This window comes from Rosa chinensis, chromosome 1 (genome assembly GCF_002994745.2).
Source record: "Rosa chinensis cultivar Old Blush chromosome 1, RchiOBHm-V2, whole genome shotgun sequence".
Taxonomy (NCBI): Eukaryota; Viridiplantae; Streptophyta; class Magnoliopsida; order Rosales; family Rosaceae; genus Rosa; species Rosa chinensis.
The window spans coordinates 23924429-23946065 of NC_037088.1; the positions used below are offsets into that span (position 1 = coordinate 23924429).

At 36.5% G+C, this 21637-nt stretch overlaps 2 protein-coding genes across 5 annotated transcripts; both read right to left on the bottom strand.

Annotated features, from left to right (window-relative positions):
• Positions 1-2273: 2273 nt before the first annotated feature.
• On the bottom strand, positions 2274-5754 carry LOC112190300. Of its 2 annotated transcripts, none has more exons than XM_024329739.2 (5): positions 5620-5754; positions 4881-5156; positions 4563-4774; positions 3779-4049; positions 2274-2960 (listed from the first exon to the last, which is right to left on the bottom strand). In XM_024329739.2, exons 2-5 carry the CDS (start codon positions 5139-5141, stop codon positions 2664-2666), a joined length of 1041 nt encoding a protein of 346 aa, XP_024185507.1. In that variant the 5' UTR covers positions 5142-5156; positions 5620-5754; the 3' UTR covers positions 2274-2663. The 2 variants fall into 2 exon arrangements, with proteins under 2 accessions (XP_024185507.1, XP_040364574.1); XM_040508640.1 differs by having other exon boundaries at positions 4881-5179; positions 5620-5745.
• A 5673-nt stretch (positions 5755-11427) lies between these two features.
• On the bottom strand, positions 11428-20807 carry LOC112190262 (probable sodium/metabolite cotransporter BASS4, chloroplastic). 3 transcript variants are annotated; one of them, XM_040508627.1, is made up of 15 exons: positions 20539-20807; positions 20302-20407; positions 20085-20192; positions 19926-19993; positions 19263-19341; positions 17452-17510; positions 17270-17338; positions 16975-17088; positions 16282-16303; positions 15138-15232; positions 13297-13382; positions 12388-12517; positions 12064-12165; positions 11923-11988; positions 11428-11571 (listed from the first exon to the last, which is right to left on the bottom strand). In XM_040508627.1, the coding sequence occupies exons 1-15, from the start codon at positions 20704-20706 to the stop codon at positions 11470-11472; spliced, it is 1374 nt and encodes a 457-aa protein (XP_040364561.1). In that variant the 5' UTR covers positions 20707-20807; the 3' UTR covers positions 11428-11469. The 3 variants fall into 3 exon arrangements, with proteins under 3 accessions (XP_040364561.1, XP_024185458.2, XP_040364566.1); XM_024329690.2 differs by having other exon boundaries at positions 11431-11571; positions 15138-15205; positions 20539-20806; XM_040508632.1 differs by lacking the exon at positions 11428-11571 and having other exon boundaries at positions 11631-11988; positions 20539-20806.
• Between the last annotated feature and the right edge of the window lie 830 nt (positions 20808-21637).

The window sequence follows — 21637 nt, forward strand, 5'->3', positions numbered from 1 at the left end:
GGGAAAGTATAAAATCCATTTGGTTTAAAAATTGTTTATTTTTGTCCACTCACGCTAACGTATGTTATGTACTTTCTCCTGGGCCCTTCGGTTTCAAATGCCCAGTTTGCAGGCGAATTGGTTGAGGTCGGGCGTACACGGAGTTGAGGCATAGTCCACAGCATGGCTTCCGCATCTGCCTTTGAATTAGGTTTTCCTCTTATATCTTTCTGTTAGAATTGCTCTGATTACCTATGGGATTTGTGCTAATCGAGTTGAGATGTGCGTTTTGTGAATTGGAGACTGATGTTGATTTGGGGAGCAGGGTGGCTCCAGGAGCATAAGGATGAATTGATTGAGAAGTGTAAATGTTTTCTACAGGTTTGGGTAGCCCATTTTAGGGGAAGTTCCGCCAAATTTTTGGTAGAATTTCTTCTAAGGTGGGCCCCGCAGGGTCACTTCGGATTTTAGGGTGAAATCCGGGGCGGGTCCTGTCATAGGCACTTTAGAAACTTATGAGAAAAGATTGAGTAGTCGGAATGAAAGTCCTATAGAAAGTGCATTCCGATCTAAACTCAATATTCGATCTCAGAAAAATAAAAAATAAAAAAAGTTTGAAGAATTTTAGAGGAGGAGATAGACCCAAATATTGGGCAAATAAAAAAGATATAAAGAAGAAAAGAAATTATTCTCCATGTGGAATCTGCCACAAAAATAATCATCAAGAAAAAGATTGTTAGTTTCGAGGAAAACCAAAATACTGAAACTGCAACAAGTTTGGTCATATTGAGGAAAACTGTTTCCTCAAGAAAAATCACCAAGCAGACTTTTCAGAAGAAAATGAGCGAGATGAGCAGCTCTTCTATGCATGTCACTCGGCGATTGAAGAGAAAAATAAGAAGTGGTACATGGAGGGCAGCTGCAGCAATCACATGTCTGCAGACAAAACCATTTTCTCCAAACTTGATACTTCACAAAAGTCTCAAGTGAAACTAGGAAATGGAGAAATGGTGAAAACTAAAGGAAAAAGTACAATTTCCATCCCGACTAATTTAGGAACTAAAAAGATTAATGATGCTCTATTAGTTCCTAGCTTGAAGCATAATCTCCTAAGTGTCGGACAAATGATGGAAAATAGATATGCTATATTATTTCATGGAGACTTCTACAAAATATTTGACAAGAAAAAAAGGTTGATATTCAAAATAAGGATGAAAAATAGAAATTTTCTCATCCATTGGCAACAAATGGCCACGAAAGCAAAAGTCAAGAAGAAAAATATTAGCCTAGAGAAAAAGCAGCCGAGGACTCCACCACGTCAAGCAAATAAAGAAGGGAGTTCAAATCCTCCACAACTAAAAAGTTGTGAAGTTGCGATGAAGAAGAAAGCCGGAGAAAGGCTATGAAAGAAGAAAGCTGAAGGAAGGCCATGGAAAAAGAAGCAAGAGTGAGCACATCTTCGCCAAGGCACTTCCAAGATCAAAACTTGAATTACTACAAGATTGCTCAGAGTATCATCAATGTGCATTAAAGAGAAGTATTAAAACATTAATGCACATTGATACTTTCTAAACTATTGGCTAGTTATATAGATTAATTTAGAACTTGTACAAATCTAGCTAGATTAATCTAGACTAATCATGGTAGCTAGTGTAGAAAGGTTCTAGAGTGATCATGTAATCAATTAAGTCTAACATGGTCTAGCATGATCTAGCTAGACTAGTCTATCAAGGTCGGTGGTACACTGGTACTAGTGAGCAAGTCGGTTAAAAATCTCTATAAATATGTGATGCATGTATCTTGTAATCAATCAATGAACCAAGCATTAATCAAAAGCTTCTCTCCTCTGTTTTCCTTTCATAAACAACCTCCTCTGTTTTAACTAAACCATCTCCTCACTAAACTCCTTCTCCCAAATTCTTGCTCCCAAAACTAAAATCCTAAACACATTGTCCTACTCCACTACTACTAAAGCTTCCGCACCAAATTACAACAGTGGTATCAAAGCCACAAATTCTAACGTACAGTGGTATCAGAGCCACAAATTCTAACATGAATAAATTGTCTATTCTTCCTCTGAAAGTGTTCCATCTGTCTAGAGATGTGGGAGGATAATAGTAGGGAGTACATCACCAAACTGCAGTTCTCACTCTGCACTGTTCGTAGGAATAAATGATGGATACTAATACACATGATTTTTGTGCTTTTAGATCTTATCAAAAGTTCAATATTAACGAACCTCTTATACCTAGCAAAACTATCAAATTTCTGAATTTATACAATCCCTTCTTACATGACAACTGAGAATACATAATAATTAATTGTCCGTGACTCAAATTAAAGACAGACCGTCTGCTTACACACTATAAGTCCAAACTAGGTATATACATGTCTTCACGACTCCCAAATTTTTCGAACAGGGTCTCAAACATTATCACTGATGCAAGAGATTTTATACTATAATTAAACTCATCCCCAAGTACGTTGACGGTAAACGAGATGCATATCCCTTGTTTAACCTTTCATGAGTATTCCTTGCACTTAATTTACAAAATCACACTCCCTCTATTTAAAAAATATTAACCAAATATTGGTTTTTGATTCTGTTCTGTTTCAAAAACAATTCAAAATTCTGAATGAAGGAAGCAAGATTAGAAGAAGAGATGTCCTGTATTAAGAATAGGCTACTTCTCCCCAGTCAGCATTGACTTTAACATGGCTTCATTTATACCATCGTTATATGCAAACAAGTGCCCAGCACCTGTTAACTCATGGTAGTCAATCCATGGAAGCTTTCCCACAATAAAGCGTTGAAGTTCAACTGGGACAAGTCTATCTTCATCACCCTGCCACAGATGGACGGACCCTTCATTGTTGGGAAATGGATTCTTGATTTCTACAGGGTCAAACTCCCAACTCCCAAAACCAATCATCAGGTCACGATGGTTCGACTCGTATACTCCTTGCTGCTTTCCGTGTGGCTGCAGCCAAAACAAATTAATAATATCGTCACAATCTGGTTGCAAGAGACCTACTCTTTCACTATAATTTTAGTGCAGCGAAGAACATGATACGGATAACATGAGTGAAGTCCTGCATCCATTTAGATAACTTGATACAAATGGATGAATATGTATGTATACATAAATTTTTCTTTAAAACGTTCTTTGTCAGATTGATAGATTAATCAACATGAAGATACTTTCATGTATCAAACATCGAAGCAGATGACTTTCAAGATAAGGCATTAATTTTAACAATTTAAACTTACAAGTTATTTTTTACCTATCATATTGCTACTAGATTAATGCGCCAAGAAGATTAACTGGTAAATGTACCCAGCTACTACATGTTATTCTGTGTATGCATTATGTAAATACCTACAGAAACCCAAATAACGTCTTGATTTAAAGCAAGCAAGTCAGGAAGAACAATTTGAGCATCATTTGAGTTGACGACCCTGTTCTCTTCCATGCACTATAACTCGGCAAATGCAATTAGATTAAGCCTACTAATTAGAACAGTTGACATGAGTACTTCCGCAATATCCGTACAGCTTTAACAAGTAGAGCTCTCCCAGCTAGGATAGCAAGTGCTAATACAAACCCTTGTATGCTCAGGGGTTTCAAACTGCGGTACAATAGTTACACACATATGCACTTACAAATTGTTAATGGAAATTGCATGGTATTGTACATAAGCGCAGTAGTGTCTTACAAATCTAAAGATGCTTCAGGTTGTGTTATTCTTATTATGTGCTAATAAAAATCTGAAAAATATACCAAATAATAAAACGTACCCTGTTAGTTTGTATGCCAGAAGCCTGCATCTTCATTAGTATTTCCAAGTCCTGACTGGAGAAAATCTCTGGTTTACCAACTATAACGCTTGATGAAGGAAATAATTTCTGACTGTTCCACCAGTATGTTAGCCATGGTATATGGTGAGCAACTCGAAGTGCCCATTGATCTCCGGGTGGTTGTTTATTGTAGGCATCTGTCGACAAGTTGGCAGGAAAGCCTGGCCACCAGTAGTTGACAACAGGAGCATACAGGGTAGCTCCAGCTAGCCTGTCAGCATCGCAAACATCCAACTTCAGACATAATCAATATTCATGTAACATCTTGTATCCAACTTTAAATAAGAAACAACATCAAACACCTACTCTAAATGAAAGTCAAATTCTGGGAAAAGTAGTTCATGCATTCTTCTAGCAAGCATTATTATTTTCAAATTTTCTCTTGTAGGGTTCCATACTAATAGGTGAAGGGTTCCATACTAATATGTCTAACCAGCATTCTAATAGGTCCAACTAGAATTCCTGGAGATGACAGGTATGTTTGAAAGACTAGACTGTGAGCATCATGCAGCACGATAGTTGTAATCAATGTAATTCCTGGATTTTCTTTTCTTTTTTTTCTCTCCTCTTTTCTTCTTAATCACATACTATTTCTCTAAAGAATTACATTTCATTCACAGTATCTTGAGTTCTAAACATATTGCAAAAGAAAAAGCCTGTCAAATCTATAATCCCATATATAATCATTATCTTGATATGTATGAGGCATGTACTAAAAGGTTACCTATGAGGGATGTACTGAAGACAGCTCCAGATAACCTGTCCACCCATAGAATATCCAACTACATAAAATTTGGATCCGAATCCGAGCTGGTCAGCAAGCTCTTCTATATCTAAAGCCAAACTCTTCACTGTTCGCTTAGGATCTGGATCACTTTCACCATAGCCTGGTCTGTCCAAAGACACAATGTGTACCCCTAACTCTTCGATAAATTCCTGAAAGAGATATCGAATATGAAGTCAAAATAAACCAATGTCAACAACCTTTGGAATAAGTTTTAAGTTCAAATGGAGACTAGGAAGTTAAGAAACAATCTAGTACTGCTGAAGGTTTGGTCGCAATCACTGCATCATGTCTGGAAGAGCCGAACCCATGAACAAAGATAATCTTATATCTGGCCACTTGTTTCGACACACCATGCTCCTTGTAGGCCAAATATCTTCCATCTCTTAGCTTTATTCTAGGAGCTGTGATGGGTGGGCCCCCGGGGGAACCGCAAATCTTCGGAGGGGGCGGTCGGGTGGCCTGATAAGCCCATGCCAGCAATCCAACCAACAACAAAAATGCTACTCTCCTAAACATCCTGATTCCTTACCCCTGACAAGCAGTACCATGCATATCTATTATCAACAAGCAGTTATTGTCATTAGGGAATGTTTTCGTTTCTCCACCAGACAACAATTATATAAAAATACTGAATAGTTCATCTTCCAGTAATAATTTCTATACCTTAGCAAATGAAGATTCTAACAGGAATTTTATAAGGATTAAAGTAATTATAGGCTTTCTATGTAAACAATCAAATACAAGATAGATAAATTCCTCCTACATTCTGTGCTCAGTTTTGCAACGAAATTAATGGTAGCAACACATGATTGCATTCACGAGTCCAAGAAATCAGTCACTATGCAGAAGCAAGCGTCGACCAATAATCATTTATAAGACAAAATCTAGGACAAGATTCAAACGTGAAGTGCATGATGTTTAGCTTAGTAAACCACAGGTTTCATGATTGCCAGAGAGAGAGAAAGAGAGAGAGAGAGAGAGAGAGAGAGAATACCGCCAAAGCTAACAAGCTGCTGTTTTGTTTTCGTGATGACTCGTGTGCTGCTCGATCACATTCTTGATCATTTATATGCTTTTAGTTTTCATTGTAGCAGAAGTAACGATAAGTAACCATTCTGGTACACCTAACCCCAGAACAAAGACCATCTCCAACATAAATAGCTAATTTTATATTAGCTAAATTGACTAAAATTAAAATATAGCTAGTTAGTTACGTTCTGCTCCAGTAAAAGTAAAATTTCTGATAAATTAATTTGAACGATGGAAGATTTGAGTTTTAATTAAATTTTCTTTTCTTTCTAGCTAAATATAACTAGAAAATTTAGCAAACCTTAAATTTAAATTTATTTATGTATTTTTTTTAGTACAATTTCACCCTAAAATTAGTTTTTTTTGAGTAAATTACGTCAACCTTTATTGAAATTAAAAAATTACAACCATACTGTGCCAAAAGGCATAAATAAAGAATATAAACAATGCGAAAAGAAAAGCTGCAAAAGCATCATATGAAATACAAAGAATTAAAAATGCAAGAGCAGCAGTGTTGAAATGCTGCGCTGATTTTACACTACGGATTGCAGCCGTGTAGTGAATATAGTCGGTGGTTTGACTACCCATGCAACTCCAACGCACAAATTGACCAAAACCAATTTGGCGCCAGAATGAAAGCACTCTCCCACCTAAAGATTGAAGCCCGTCAAGGGTATCAGAACATGGCCATATTGGCTGACAATCTTTCAAGAACAGATACCATAAACCTGGGTCCTAAATCCAATACTAGTAACGAGCAGGCCCCAGTCCATTCCAAATGTTGAACAACATCCAAACAAACAAAGTGAGCCGGAAACCAAGCCCAACAACAAAATTGGGCCAGAAGCCAAACCCAACATTGAGTTGGGTCGAAGTCTAATCCCATTACCCACCCGGATCCCAAATCCGAATTTCTTGCCCGGTCCCAAACTTGATACTTGTGGTGCATCACCCAGTTCCATTGTCGACAAGACAAATCTAGCATCACCGCTACCTCATTCGCATCTTCATCACAACCACTATGCTGCAACCAAAGCACAACCAGGTAGTTGAGATCCAAACCAAGGACCTTGTTCCCAGCCTTCCAAAACTACAGATATGGTGCCCCCTCGAAGAACGCCGCCACCGCAAATTGCACCACCACCACTGTCAGCCTAATGTCGACGCCAATAGCCAACAGACTCTAGTCCGTCCACCATAGCAGAACCTTCATCAAAACCCGTCCACACCAACAACGGGCACAATAAACACCGGCCCCAGTAAGAGGAAACAGAAAGAAGAAAGCAGGCCAAGACGTATAGATTTATTAAATTTAACTTTCACTTGGACATGTTAGAGAGGTAAATTGTCTCAAGATCAATTAAATTTGAAAATTAATTTAAAATAGCTACTCTGTTGAAGATGCTTTAAAAAAACTATCAATTCATTGACACATTCACCAACGCACTTTTTTCTTTTTGCTTTTTTGTTTTTCAATTGTTTTTAGATCAGATATGCTTAACTTCAATCTTATGTTGCTCTTGTTGCTGATGATTGGAGAACTTTGGTGCAATATGTTTGTTGATGTTTCCTTTGATGAAACATATCTTCATCTGCTCGACGCAAGAGACATTATCCTTATAGATAATTGTCGGTTCCTTAGTGGCGGAAGCAGTTCGCACGTGCTTCGAACATGCTTTGTAACGACTATCAACTATATACATCCGTGAACTACTTCGTGAAGAGCTCAACATGATTCAAAGTGGTAGTAACAATGGTCTGTATTATACACCTCTAAGATATTAATGTATTCCTAATGGTGGACCTACAAAACTAGTTATAGAATGTGTCTTGTCTGAGTTTGATGATAATTTGTATCAACACATCCAACAGAGCAAGCATCATTAGGATGAAGAGGCTTTGATCCATTCCTTGATGTGTAAGGATAAACCTAAATCCATCATACCTGTAAGGTAGCGAAAAATGTCTTTATGCCATTCAATAGCAACATGTTGGTGCATATATAGCTATATCTAGCTAACAAGTTTACAATGAGTGAGATGTCTGATCTGGTGCATTGAGTCAAGTACAACAATGCACCTATTACTCTTAGATATGAGACTTCTGACGCTAATATCTCTTTGTTATCATATGTAGAATGAAACAGGTCATTCTTAGGATCTAGACTACAGACAATCATGGGTGTGCTCGAAGGCTTTGCTTTATCCTCTGTATAGTGCCTTAACAACTTCTTGATGTTATTATATTTATGGACCAAAATTTCATCTGCAAGGGGCTTTAGCTCCAGGCCGAGACTGTATTTTGTTCCCCTAAGATCTTTCATGTCAAATTTGAACCTCAGGTGCTCGATGGGTTCTGTGATCTCTTTAGGAACACCAATCAGATTCATGTCATCGAGATAAACTGGCACAATAACAAACCCAAAACTTGTTTTCTTAATAAATACACATGGACATAATTCATTATTCACGTAAATATTCACTTAGACAGTTATACCACATTCATCTAGATTGTTTCAATCTATATAGTGAGCGACTCAATAGTCCTTGAATTCAGAAAAATAACTCTGATCAAGTTCCTCATAGATAAGTTGTAGCCACATCCATAAGCTGCAAATTTAGATTTCTGGAAACTACCAAACTAATAAGGCAGCGGAATGTTATAACATCCATTATGGAAGGATATGTCTTTTCGTAACCTATCCCAAGGCGTTGAAGATCCTTGCATCATTAGATGAGCCTTGTATCTCACAATTTCATATTCTTCATATTAAACGTCTTTAAAGTTACCCATTTAAATCCTAGAAGTTTAAAGCTGTGAGCTTCTTAAAAATCTGTCTTTAATAAATGATCATTAGGAACACATAATCTAGTACCCAAAACTAAAGTTCCATAATCTCTAACTATATAGTTCACCCTCACACCATTACTTGCATGCATCCTTCCTCAATTGCACTAGTGAAGGATCATGCTTACCCAATCAATCAGCATGCGTCCTACATGAAAACTGGCTAGTGATGCAGTACACAAGACGTGGTAAACTAAGAGTAACTCCTAAAGTTTTCAACTCAAGTAACAATAGCAAGTGATGCATGTGGATAAGTGCTAGAGAACTAAGACTATCTACAACCACATTAGGTTTTCCAGAATCATAACCAATGGTGGAATCATAGTCCTTAATCAACGGTTCATTTCTTCCTTGACAACTGGACCCATACAAATAATGCGTAATCTTAAGTGCAAAGACAACTGCAGCAAATTCCACATTATGAATAGGGTATCTTTAATTAGTGCCTTTTTAGTTGCGTAGAATAAGCAGTACCTGAAAGAGCTGCATCAATCCAAAATGCGACATTGTAGAGAAATATCTTGTAATGGTTCTTTAATTCTTGAATTCACAACAATTGATTGGAAAGGTCAAGACTGGAGCAGGGGTTAAATGGTTCTTTAATTCTTGAATTCACAACAATTGGTTGGAATGGTCAAGACTGGAGCAGGGGTTAAATGGTTCTTTAATTCTTGAAAACTTGTTCACACTATTTAGATCACTCGGATTTAACACATTCTCTGTCAAGTGAGATTCAGAAAACTCATCCATATAATGAGTCAGGCTAGAGAAACTCCTAACCTCCATGATACATATAGGTCTCTCCCATCTAACAACTACTTCAACGTTTTCAACATAAGTTTCATTAATTTAAATCACATGTCCCAACAATGGCAGAGCCACCTTGAAACCTGGTGGGTCACATGCCATACCTTTTTTTTTTTTTTTTTCTCTAAAATATCTAAGAATCTAGTCTTGTGTTATGTGGTTGGCCATAGATTTGATTGAAACTCGCAACATTTGTGGTTTTCTTTAATTTTTTGGACATTCATTCATTTGATAACAAAGATTGTACCATACCCTATTTATTCCTCTGTCAAGAAAGATTTTATTTTTTTTTTATGTGAAAAGACTATAAATTAAGATAGACGGAAGTCTCGGGAGCATCCACTGTTTACAGAGTCAAAGAGCAGAGTTCAAGCCCGGCTAGATACCTATCTGTCCAAGTGGTGCCATCATAGTTGTATTACTAATTTCTCCCAAGTATTTTGACTAATTGCCACACAAGACATTACTATTTTTGGCTTGCTTATTTTGGCTTAACGAGTTTATAAGACATCATTTATGTTTTTTTTTTTTTTTTATGAAGTTTTGGTATTTCAGCTTGTGAAGGCCCCCCCTTGAGATTGAATTCTCTGCCACTGTGCCGCATGTATGTTACTTTGTCCAACAAGAACTCACATTTAGTAAATTAGCAAGAAATTTTCTTGCTTGTTCCACAAATAAGTATGTAGCTCACTTTTTTGGGTGTTTTCCATGCGCACTCTCACTTTGTGGCCAGCAAGTCACCAATAGAAACAATAACAAATTGATCTACATATGGGCAAAACACCCATTTCATGAGGTTTATAGAGACTGCCAGAGCATTAGTGAATCCAAAAGGTATAAATAAAAATTCCTACCGTCCTCGAGTTCTGGGAGTCTCTACTTCCCCAAATGAACCCGTTGTCTTCAAGAATAAGAAACTGATGACCGAAAATACTCACTGCCACACACCAGGAGAGAACACACTATCTTATGCAAGGAGCAGAGCCCCGACTATCATGAGCAAGGTATAGAGCGCCGATAAACTACAAGCCTTAGATATGTGGTCGAAAATTACTCTACCGTCGAAGATCTCCGAGGTGCTAGAGAGAAAAACCGACCCCTAACTAGAGTTTTAAGAGAGAATTGAACCACAAATTTATGTTTATTATATAACTCTGTCTTTTCACACTGATTAGTATATGGGGAAAAGTCGCGAGGTGGTTTAGACTTTTTTTGTTAAATAGGAAAAGGAGCTTCTATTCATACCTCTCAAATTAGCATTTGGACTTCTTTCAATTTTTGAAACTTTTTTTCTTATAATACCCTTTGAAAGAAATAAGAAAAATAGCCAGAATCCTGCTCAACCACAACCTCATCTCCAAGTTTATTTCTCCCTCAATCTCTTTGTTTCTCTCTCTCTTCTTGTGTGTAATTTATATATAATTAAATTGCTAGAGTAACCGAGTACACCACTAATTAATATTATATCCATTCATGATCAAATTCTTCCATGATAAACAATCGATAAAGTTTTATTATAAATATGGTTCAATTGATTGCTTAGAATCAATCAGTTACAAGGAAAAAAGGAAAAAAAAAAAACCAACAACAATATTAACGTGAATAATAGTACTGGTGAGATACGAAAGAGAATGAAAATTATGTCTTTAGATAAAGGATGGGAGGAGAGTAGTGAGATGATTAAAACTGTGATGATGAAGAGATGAAGGTGGGAGAATGAGAGTACAGTGAACTTGTGAAGGTTAAGAAGAAAGCATAGTAGCTAGCATACGGCTGAGGTTTTTTTTTTTTTTTTGGTCCTTCTTCCTATTTTTTTTCAGAGGGCATTACGGGAATTAAAAATTGTTCAATCCCACAAGATGCAAATTTAAGAGGTATGAATAGAAACACTCAATACGAAAAGGAGAGGAAGAAAAATATTGCAGGACAAATTAAATTGCACCTACTCTTCTAGAAGATTATTACAGCTCTGATTCAACAAACAAGACGGCGTGGTTGGCTGACCTCATAAATTAGCCAATACTGGTAGTTGGAGCAGGTGACTGCAAGAATCTATCTTAATCATATGAATACTAGTTGAAATGTTGAACTACTGGTCTTTAATGTGTTTAGGTCGAAACGTGACACAAGAAAATGACAAGGTTGGGTTGGCAGAAAGGTTTCATGGTTGCTTCATTTGATGATTCTTGTAAACTTTTCTCTTGTTAAAAAGGTACGAGATGCCAAGTATTCTCATACTTTGGAGAAGCACACCGACTTTGATCTTGTAGTTCAATTGAGTCAATTAGTGGCAGTTCAAATCTCAAATTCAAGAGAGAAATATAAGGGAAAAAAGGGTTAATGTTTCAATCATTTCCCAGTCTATATTCCCAACACTCCCCATAGATGACTGCTGATTGGATATAGCACAAAGGCATTGATGGATACAATACATGCAACAAGATCTCCTTTTTGACATTCAAAACACAAGATCTCCTTTTTGATGGATACAATATATGCAACAAAACATGAATACAACATATCAAACTGAACTATTCTTACAACTAATAAAGCTAATTATGTACTTGCAACCCTAATGCACAATCGTGAGCCACATTCCCAATATTCATGATACCTTGGCATTGTTGGTTGGGAGATCTTTGCCAAGCCAGTAATTTACAAGAATAGAGTCCAGAATAATCTGTAACAATAATTTTGTCAGTTAGAAAGTAAGAAATAAGATAACAAGACACAGATGAATGGATGTAAGAAATACCTGATTTAAATGTGCTGCAACACAAGGAAGAACAAGTAAACCAGATTCACCTAGTGCACCACCTAGTTGGTCCACCACAGCCACCATTACAGGCAGTGTTTTCTGCCAAAACCATGCCAATGCGTTATACCCAAGTAATTTATATAAGAAAAGCCCTACAAGATTTTTAAAAAATGGGGAGTTCAAGAGTTGGAGGGCAAATGCAGTTCATAACCGGTGAAAGATAGTAAAAATTTGAAAAATGAAAGAAAAGTACAGAGCCTTTTGGCTGATGCGTTTGTCTATACATGGAAAAATTACAAGCTCGAAAGCACACTCACTCACCTGGCTTGCAACGAGGAGAACAGCATTTGCATTTTCCTTCTTGGAAAAAACAGATTGACTACCACCAGAAAGAGCTGAGAGGCTCTTGACAGCAACAGCATTAAAGGCTAACAAGATGAGATGCAGAAGTCTGCAATACAAGATGACAATGTAAATAGAAGCTAATCAATTTGAGCCCATCAAGTTACGAAGACAGACACTATGATTTGCAATCCAAATACAACATTTCTTTTGTTTTTCTGACCCAAAATTAAAGGGTGGACATTTAGAGCACCCTAAGCTAACAAATTTCAAACAAATCTAATCTACTCACGTTGAGTGCACTTACGGATTCACAATGATATTGGACCTGAGTGCAATCACAACTCAGAAGATCACATAGTAATAGTAGGATTTAATATCAGTTCTACCCTTAAAAGAATTGTCACTGCCCAAGAAGTTCACTGGGCATGTCTGCTGTAGGAGGGAAATTATTATTGATCGAAAGGACTGAAATCTTAACTTCAATATTTGAACGTGTAGAAGTGTTAATAGAATCTATGAAGGTTGTATTGCCAACCATGTGATTCAAGGAGAACCGAAAATGGATAGAATATGTTAACCTTCCAGTGTATAGACTACTTAATGTTTAAGTATCTTCGAAGCTTGTGAAGGGAAGTCTAACCTTAAACATAAGCATCAAAATAACTAAGAATTGCTATAAGTAAATTTTAAGTCCTACAATTGAATGCATAGTGATTGTTAATTCTAAAGCTGATCAATACTTTTTCAAAAAAAAAAAAAGGCTGATCAATGTATATAAACTAAATGAGTGATGGAAAATAAGTTAATATTTCTACCCATTGTATTAAAGCATGAAACTAGTGATACCAATAAAATAAGAAAAACACTTAAGAGTGAATATCGTACACTCCCATTCCAACGGCCCCAAGAAAAACTGCAGGCTTAACCATCAGCAGCAGTGACCTTGACCTGCTAACTTGCATCCATGGCACCTGAATAATGATCATAAAAAAGTTTAGAACATATGTTCTTCAAAATTGGAATAAATAAATAAATAAATCAAATAATAATAATAATAATAATAAATAAAAACCCAACAACAACAACAACAAATGCCTAAACGAACCATTAACACCATATACTTCCCAAGAATTTTAAAATTTAAATTGTGCAAGGATCTGTGCACTAAGTATTTAAACTAGAGAAAAATTCAATCACCGTCCCCAAACTATGCTGCCAAGGCCAATTTGATACCCGAACTCTCAATGTTCAAGCAAGTCTTCAACATCTTTGGTTTGAAGATGTGGGAACACTGACAACTGAATTTACATTTCTTTCAACTAGGATGCATCATAGTATCATCGCAATGTAGTAATCAATTTCTAAAACATTGGAAAGGACTAGGTACCAAATCATCAATAGATAAGAAGACTGAATTATGATACAGACCTATTTTTGTTCCAAATTCACAGAAGGATTCAGATAAAAGGCTACACGGGTAATCCTAAGTCGGCAGAAAACAGAATGCTGGAGGACCCCAATTGAGATCTTCACATCTCAAAAAAAATTTTGCTAGTTCTTCCTTCAACAATATAGACAAAGGAGTGGTGAATCAACACTCACAGCACCACTCCAAGCACATAGGAAATTTTTCACTTGTCTAGACATAAACCACATGATCCTCCTCTTTGCCCACAGCTTATCTCGTTCGAAATCAAATCTCACAACCATTTCCTAAGAAAAGCTTGATGAAGCTTCAATTTTTTTTTTTTTTTTTCTTATAAAGTTTAACACCCCCTTCCTTAATAGGCCTACAAACTAAATCTCAACCAAGGAGATTAAGTTTGAAGCAGGCTTCTCTCCTTTCAGAGTAAATCCCTTTGAAATTGTTACAATGCTTAGCCAATCAGGACGAGGTAGAGATGAGAGACACATAAATTGGTTGGAAGGATAGAATGACTTCCAACACTTGCCAGGTACCTTCAATAAGTAGTGTCTCATCTAACCCACTAATCTCTGGGTCAAACCTTTCTAGAACTGAGGTCCATAAAGACTTCACACTTGACGGAGTACCAACATGCAAGTGCAAATACAAATTGAGGAGATTGCAAAGGTAGATCTTCAACCACAGATGTGGCTTGGAGGAACTAATCAACATATAACAGAAATACTTTATAAATTTTTAACTCCACGTCTGTTCAAGTTGTTCCCTCTAACTGCATTTCCGACCTGCATTTCCTCTCAGGATTGCTATATATTCATCTATTGGTATCCAACATTTCTTAGATTTTGATTAGGTTCGATCAAGTATGTACCTGACACTAAGAACTTTACACATGGTGCAGCTTTGCTGGCTGGTCATAAGATATAGGACGCCCTGTGTGAAAATTAAAAGTGGGGCCTTTTTTATCTGAAATGAAAAAGATAAAATTGCATACTTTTTGGCACTAACTATCCACTTCAAGATGAAGCTGTTTTACCTTCCATTTATCTAAGATTTTATTATCTTTATTCACATAAACTAACAAGATTGTCTTCATCTAAATGAAAACAGTTCAGAATCTATCTAACACTCCCTCAAACCACAGCGTTGCACCACCAATGGGATCCACATGCATACCAACTACACATGTCTTAGGCGTAACTAACAAATTTCATATCATGGCGAAAGAGGCCATTAGATAGTATGACAATAATCAAAACTAATGAATAAATAGCAAAATTCTAAACCAGGGTATTGGTCTTACTAAACTGAGGAGGATTGCACTGATCTTGGAAAGTTTTTTACGGTTCTGATCAACGAAGTCTGCAACACCTGCAATGCTCATTACCAAAGACAGACCTTATACATTAGATAAGTGTGACTAAATAATAAGCTTTGCATTAACATTGGAATTCATACAGCTAATACAAGAAAATTAAGTTTTTCCTAAACCTGATGAAGTCTGAGATAAGAGGTTCATCTAATCCAACCTGCTTCTATATCCAAACAAGGATTGTCTTAGAGCTCATACAGATTTGAGATCTATAGTACAGACTCTTGTGCATGACAACGTAGGGTTGAGTGCTGGACTATATAAACAGTTAGGTTTCCGACTGATTCTTAACTTTTCCAATAGCCTGTGTACAAGTGAAACTCTGCAAGATTTTCTTGTACAATAAAGTTAAGTCCTTTAAAATAAGAAGAATGTGTGAGTTGTAGGGTGCTCAAGATAGGTTGAGTCTTGAGATTTAGCAGAAACTTGTATGGGAAAATTGAATTCTTTTTGAAGAATTTCTGTCATTTTATACTAAATTACTAGCAGAGACTAAATCATATATTTATTATTTATTTAACACCCAGAAATCCCCAAACCAGCTTTGCTGCCAGGTTGGAATCCAGTGCCTCCTGCTGAACCCTGGTCTAGCAAATACCTAGGTGGATACTGTGAAGAAGTTCAAACCCCACACCACATGGAAGCAAATCATAGGCCTGACCTCATCTATTAACCCATGGTTGGTAATTAAACATATTATTTCCCATCCAAGAAGGAGGAATCACCATTTTAGAATATATATAATTAGTTAGAATATATATTTAGCATCAGGTTAATATCAGGCTACTGTGTCATTGTTTCACATCTACTTTTTGTGTCAGAGTGCAACACTCGCATTCGTATAGTATATACTATTTACGTGTTTTAACCTATGTCTATATATTAGCAAATTATTTGTTATGAGACTGAAGTTTTTTATCTGTGGTGTCCCAGTTATAGCACTGAATAATCAGCTCTAATGTACTACATACCACTCAGGTCCCATGCTCTATATAATTACCAAAAAAGGCTGCCAGTCTGCCAGAAAAAAAAAAAAAAAAAGCATGTAGAACTGAAAGAAAAGAATGGCACATACCTTCGAAAGATTCTCGAAAAATCTGTTGAAGAAAATGGACAAGTTAAATAAAATTATAAAAAGCAAAGATACGGTAGATAATATTTCATTATTCTACAGCAGAAGACCATACACACGACCAATAACAATCAGAAAGGGCATAATATTACTTCACATGCTACCACTATAAGACATACAAATTTAAGAGAGGTGGTTGGGAAGCATGCTAAAAACAAACATAATATAGACCACTATGCAATATATTGGAGAACTGCAGTGTATTTTTGAATATTTATTAGTCATTACTCAAAAGTACCCACTCAAAATATGATGGTATCAGAATCTTCTATCCCATGACCCAACTTTCCTTGGTCCAATACCCACTGGTGGCTTGATCACAGCAGCTAATTTTCAAATTCCATGTATACTTTAATTGCTATTATTTGAATATAATAAATAATGATAAATAAACTACATGATGTGGCAGTTGAAGTGACCTTAAACATTCGACAATGCTAAACTTACTAAATGATGTTAGACAAATGTTTAAATGCCACATCTGCTTCCTTGTCTGGTTTTAAATGTGGCACACTAAAATGTGGTATATTCAGCATTGTACTCTCTCTCTCTCTCTCTCTCTCTCTCTCTGTATTGTATTATTGGCGCACCAATATGGTAGGTAAATACAAATGAGTAGCATAATGAGTTTCTTACCTTCCCCAAGATTAGGGGGATCAATAATGTGAGAAAAAGACTTATGAACAGCTGCTTAGTTGGAACAGATAAACCAGCTCCATCAGCTATGAATTTTGATACAGAAAATGGGACCTGAAAGAGAAATGCATCATATGACATTAGCATAATCTTACAGAATCACAAGAAAACTAAAACTGAGGCTGCAAGACATACAGAGGCAAATGCATTTTTATTACAATAAGATTCAGATTTGAAAGAAACATATAAATGCAAGTATAATATTGTAATGATTGACAGCAACTTTGAAACTCACAATCAAAATTCCCAACAGATTAGAGATGACAGTCATTGCGAGAGCAAGAGCAGAATTGGCCCCAGCTAGCTGCATTTGAAGTTGCAAACCTTTTGTTAAAACCCCAACCCTAGTAAAAACTGCGTATAGACTAGGAGAATTACAGAAGTCTTCAAATAAGATTGCAGACAAAGGAAGCATACCTGAGTAAGCGCCACTCCACTTGATAACGTAGTTGGCATGCAGCAAAATATTGCAAGCCCTACATAAGAGAAATTACCATGTGAATTTTCAAGCAAACTTCAGAATGAATAGATGACTCAATATCAGGATTCTATAAACAAGACAACAGACATAAAAAATCTTGAGCCAAGCCAGAATGTTGACAGAAGTTAGAAAGAGTTGAAGCATTTAATCAAGGAACCCTGAAACCCCAAATCAAGCAGCTGAAATTTCCAATCTTTTTGTTGACTTGAAGATATGACTGAAAGAGGACCATGAAAAAAAAAATGCTCTAGGAGTCTCTTTCCAAAAAAAAAATACAGATGCTAAACTTCCTACCAGACGGAGTATAGCCGATGAATTACAATATAAACTACATGCAATTTATTAGAGCCTACCTTTGTTCAATAGTCAATGACAAATTGTGTCACAAGTCAAAATATTGGTCTTAAGTCTTATCATTAGACTAAAATGTCCATGCCAAGGTCGGGATATGCACCATATAAAGGTAAACTGCATATAAAGATCTGTTCCTTTTTCTTTTTTTTGGGCTAAATAGGAACAAAATATTGGTCTACAGTATCTAATATTTTACCGCTTCCTCTCCCCAATGGTCTTTAACCACACCCAGTATCCTATCTTCTTTTCAAATTCAATTTACTTAACTTTGAGAGTAGATTCATGGACCCTCAAAAGAAAAAGATGACAATGGTCCAGAAAACCAAAAACTCCCTAAGGTTAGCCTATGTCTAGTGTTATACTAATGTCTATAGGAAGTATTCTTCTATACATAAATCTAGGAGAAGCATGCTCAAGTGACTGAAAGGGAAAAGAAAGGGATACTGCTCAGTTTCTTGCAGAAATTTGATCTTTTAGGAAAGTAAACCAAAGCATATGATGTTTGTGTGCTTTGATTTACCTTCCTGTGTGCTTCAAACTATGCATATATTGGTGACTTGAGGTAATTCATTGGACCATACATATCACTTCCGTTAATACTGATGAAAAATCAAAACAGTATACGTTTGAACCAGTCTAGTTTATCATTCTAAACTCAAGCCCTTAAACCCTTGTACGCTGTCAAATCTCAACTAACCTTCTCAAACTCCAATAAACAAACAACTCTCAAACTTGACAGAGAGTGAATTTCTGGATAGCTGAAGAGCGTTTCTTTGATGTCTATGCATAGGCTGGTAGGCAATTTGACATAGTAGCATATGGGTAAGGTTCCCAACTGTTGAAGGGAAAATTGGAAGCCAAACAATCAATTTTGGAGAACTTTGCTCCTTCACTCAATATAAATGCCTAACATAAGTACTTCACTCTTTTTTTTTTATTGCTTTCTCCAATGATCATTGTTCAATTTACGTCTTAAAACTAAGTCACATACCATGGTTCAGACTCTAGCCATGAATTGCCTTCTGCATGAAGAGGATTGATTTAAACGAGAGAGATAATCCTAACATAAAAAAAATTCCTCAGAAGATACTATTTTCTGTAATAGGACTTCCCAACCTGTAAGAGACTTAGAGACCATCTTTCCAATGATCAACAAAAAACTTTAAACCTCACAACAATTCTAATAACCTGCCATTAAATATGGACTTCTCAATTTCTTTTTTTAACACAAAGTCTGTGCCACTAAAATTCATAACGAACTTCGATAGAGAACAGGTCCAAAACCTCATAGCATGTCATTCAGCATTTATCATATTAATTACACATTAACATTGGAATAACAGTATTGTCCTCCAACCAACTCTATATGTGAAAATAAATTCAATTGCCAAACCTCTAACAAATTCTTGAGGTTGGAGCTGCAGTTGCAATATTACCCTCGAAAAATATGGAGTAAATAATAAAATGGAGACCTGGATTATGGAGAGGATTAATAACAGTAGATCTTGCATCAGTAATGGAGATCATATCATAACATATTGGTCAACATCAATGAAATGTTCATGCAAGTAATACCAATATATTTCTGTTTAACAATGATCAAGACACTAACAATCTGGTAACAGACTAGCCGGCATCAAGTTGATAAAAAATAAACTAGCTATCAGCTATGAAATCTTGCCCCAAAGTACTTTTACCAGTTCAAGCTATGCCAAGTTTTTATATCAAGGCATAAAACTGCATCTTGTTACAAAAAATAAAAATAAAAATAAAAAAATACATTCGATGATTCTGGAAATATAAAGAGAGGGAAATATATCACTTGAATACTTTATCCACAAACATAGTTATCAGTGCTAATCATATGAGGGATGCGTATTACAAAAATCAAATACCATAGTACGATGTCAAACTATAGTATGCAAGACCTTATTAACAAAAGCTATCATGAATTTCTCCACTGTTTCCCGAAATATAAAGGAACAATAATATACATATGTGTGTGAGTGAGTGTGCAACAAGCAAAAGCAAAAGACATGAGACATTGAGGTCATACTAGTCCGAAGATTCCAACAGGCCATGCGTCTGCAGCTGCAATAATTTCGCCAGTGTGCAAGGTTAACCCTGTGCAATCAAATACAAACAATTAGCCAGTGAGGGGCGTAAACTAAAGAATTATCAAACAGACAATACAAGAACACTGACACATTCTAACCTGAGATGATAAAAATCCCGAACGTGGAAAATTTTGACAAAGAGTATGAATCAGCAAGACAACCTAGGCTTGGATACGCAAACCCTAACGTCACTCCACCAACAAGAGCTGCACATAGTAATCCACAAACATTTTGTCCATAACAAAAACACATGTAATGCAATTAAGTATGAAAGCAACAAATATAAAAATTTCAAACATTTCTTTATAGAATCACCTAAAGGAAGAAAATTATTCGCCACGAAATTTGACAATGGTTTAGCCCAATCCAAGCCCTTGAGCGAACCGGAATGCTTATCAGCTTTGTTTCCATTACCATCTACCTGGAAAATTCATTCCCATTTCGTCAACAACAGAAAAAGATAACCAACTTACTACAACATACACTCTGCAATTGTCATAGTGATTGTTCAAATAATCAATACCAAGAGAAATTAAAAGAAGAGAAAAGAACCTGATCGGAGTGGTGGCAGGCTCGGACGGGTGTGGAATTGGAGCGGCTGAAACGGAAATTGAAACGGAATGCGGCGCGATTGGACGGAGAACGGGAGAATCGGTGAGAGAAGGACAGGATTTTAGTGGGCGGAGGTGTGAGAACTAGGGTTTGGATGATTCCCGCCATGTGAGTAACTCAACTCTAAACTGTAAACACTCGCTCCAGCTCTCCCGGTATCTCACAACTATGAACCTCTACGCTTCCGTCACCACTCTTTTTTGAGTTCTTTTTTTTTCTTTCTTTTTTATATAATGTCAAAAATTATTGTTTGATAACCGATTATTATTTAATTGACAGACAAATTGCCCATAAATATCTATTTCTCCCTACCTCAATTTGGGGTTTTGATCATTTATCTTAATTCTATGGACTTTTTTTCCTCCTTACATCACTCACGTTTTTTTTCACACTTACCCATAAAGACTATAATAAGGCCTTCCTTAATACCCAATTAAGTTTTCTTTTTTCTTTTGAGATTATTTTCCCATCTCACCCCTTTGTTATATAGAGACAGAGACAGAGAAAATGGAAGAGAGATAAGCCATAGGAGACTTCGTCGGAGTCCGGTCACAAGAATCTGGTCATCGGACTTCTCTGAAAACCTAGCCAGAAGTCTCCAAAGAGGTCGTCAGAGATCTCATAGGTCGCCGAAGAGGTTTATTTCCACCCCAATAGACCTTTATGGCCCTCTAGTAGACATTTATTAGGGGGAAATAAAAACTCATGAAATCTCGCTGAAGGTCCCTAAAGAGGTCGTTGGAGAAGTTTATTGTCCTCCCCTTCAGTAAACCATTATATGCGCCACAAGGAACCCGGAGTGAAATACTAACCCCAAAACATAAGATAATGTTCCTTCCGCAATGCAAGGCTGATATGTTTAGTAGCAGCCAAGACCTTTTTATCCAAACTTGAGCTACTTGGGTCGTAGAGCTTATGTCTCTCCTTAAAGTACCGTCTTTCAATGCCTATTTTGATGGTCCAGAAGCCATCTATGCTTTGATCAGATGTTTGTGTTATGATTTAGTTAGGACTTTGTCTCCCTTTCGTTATCTTCCGC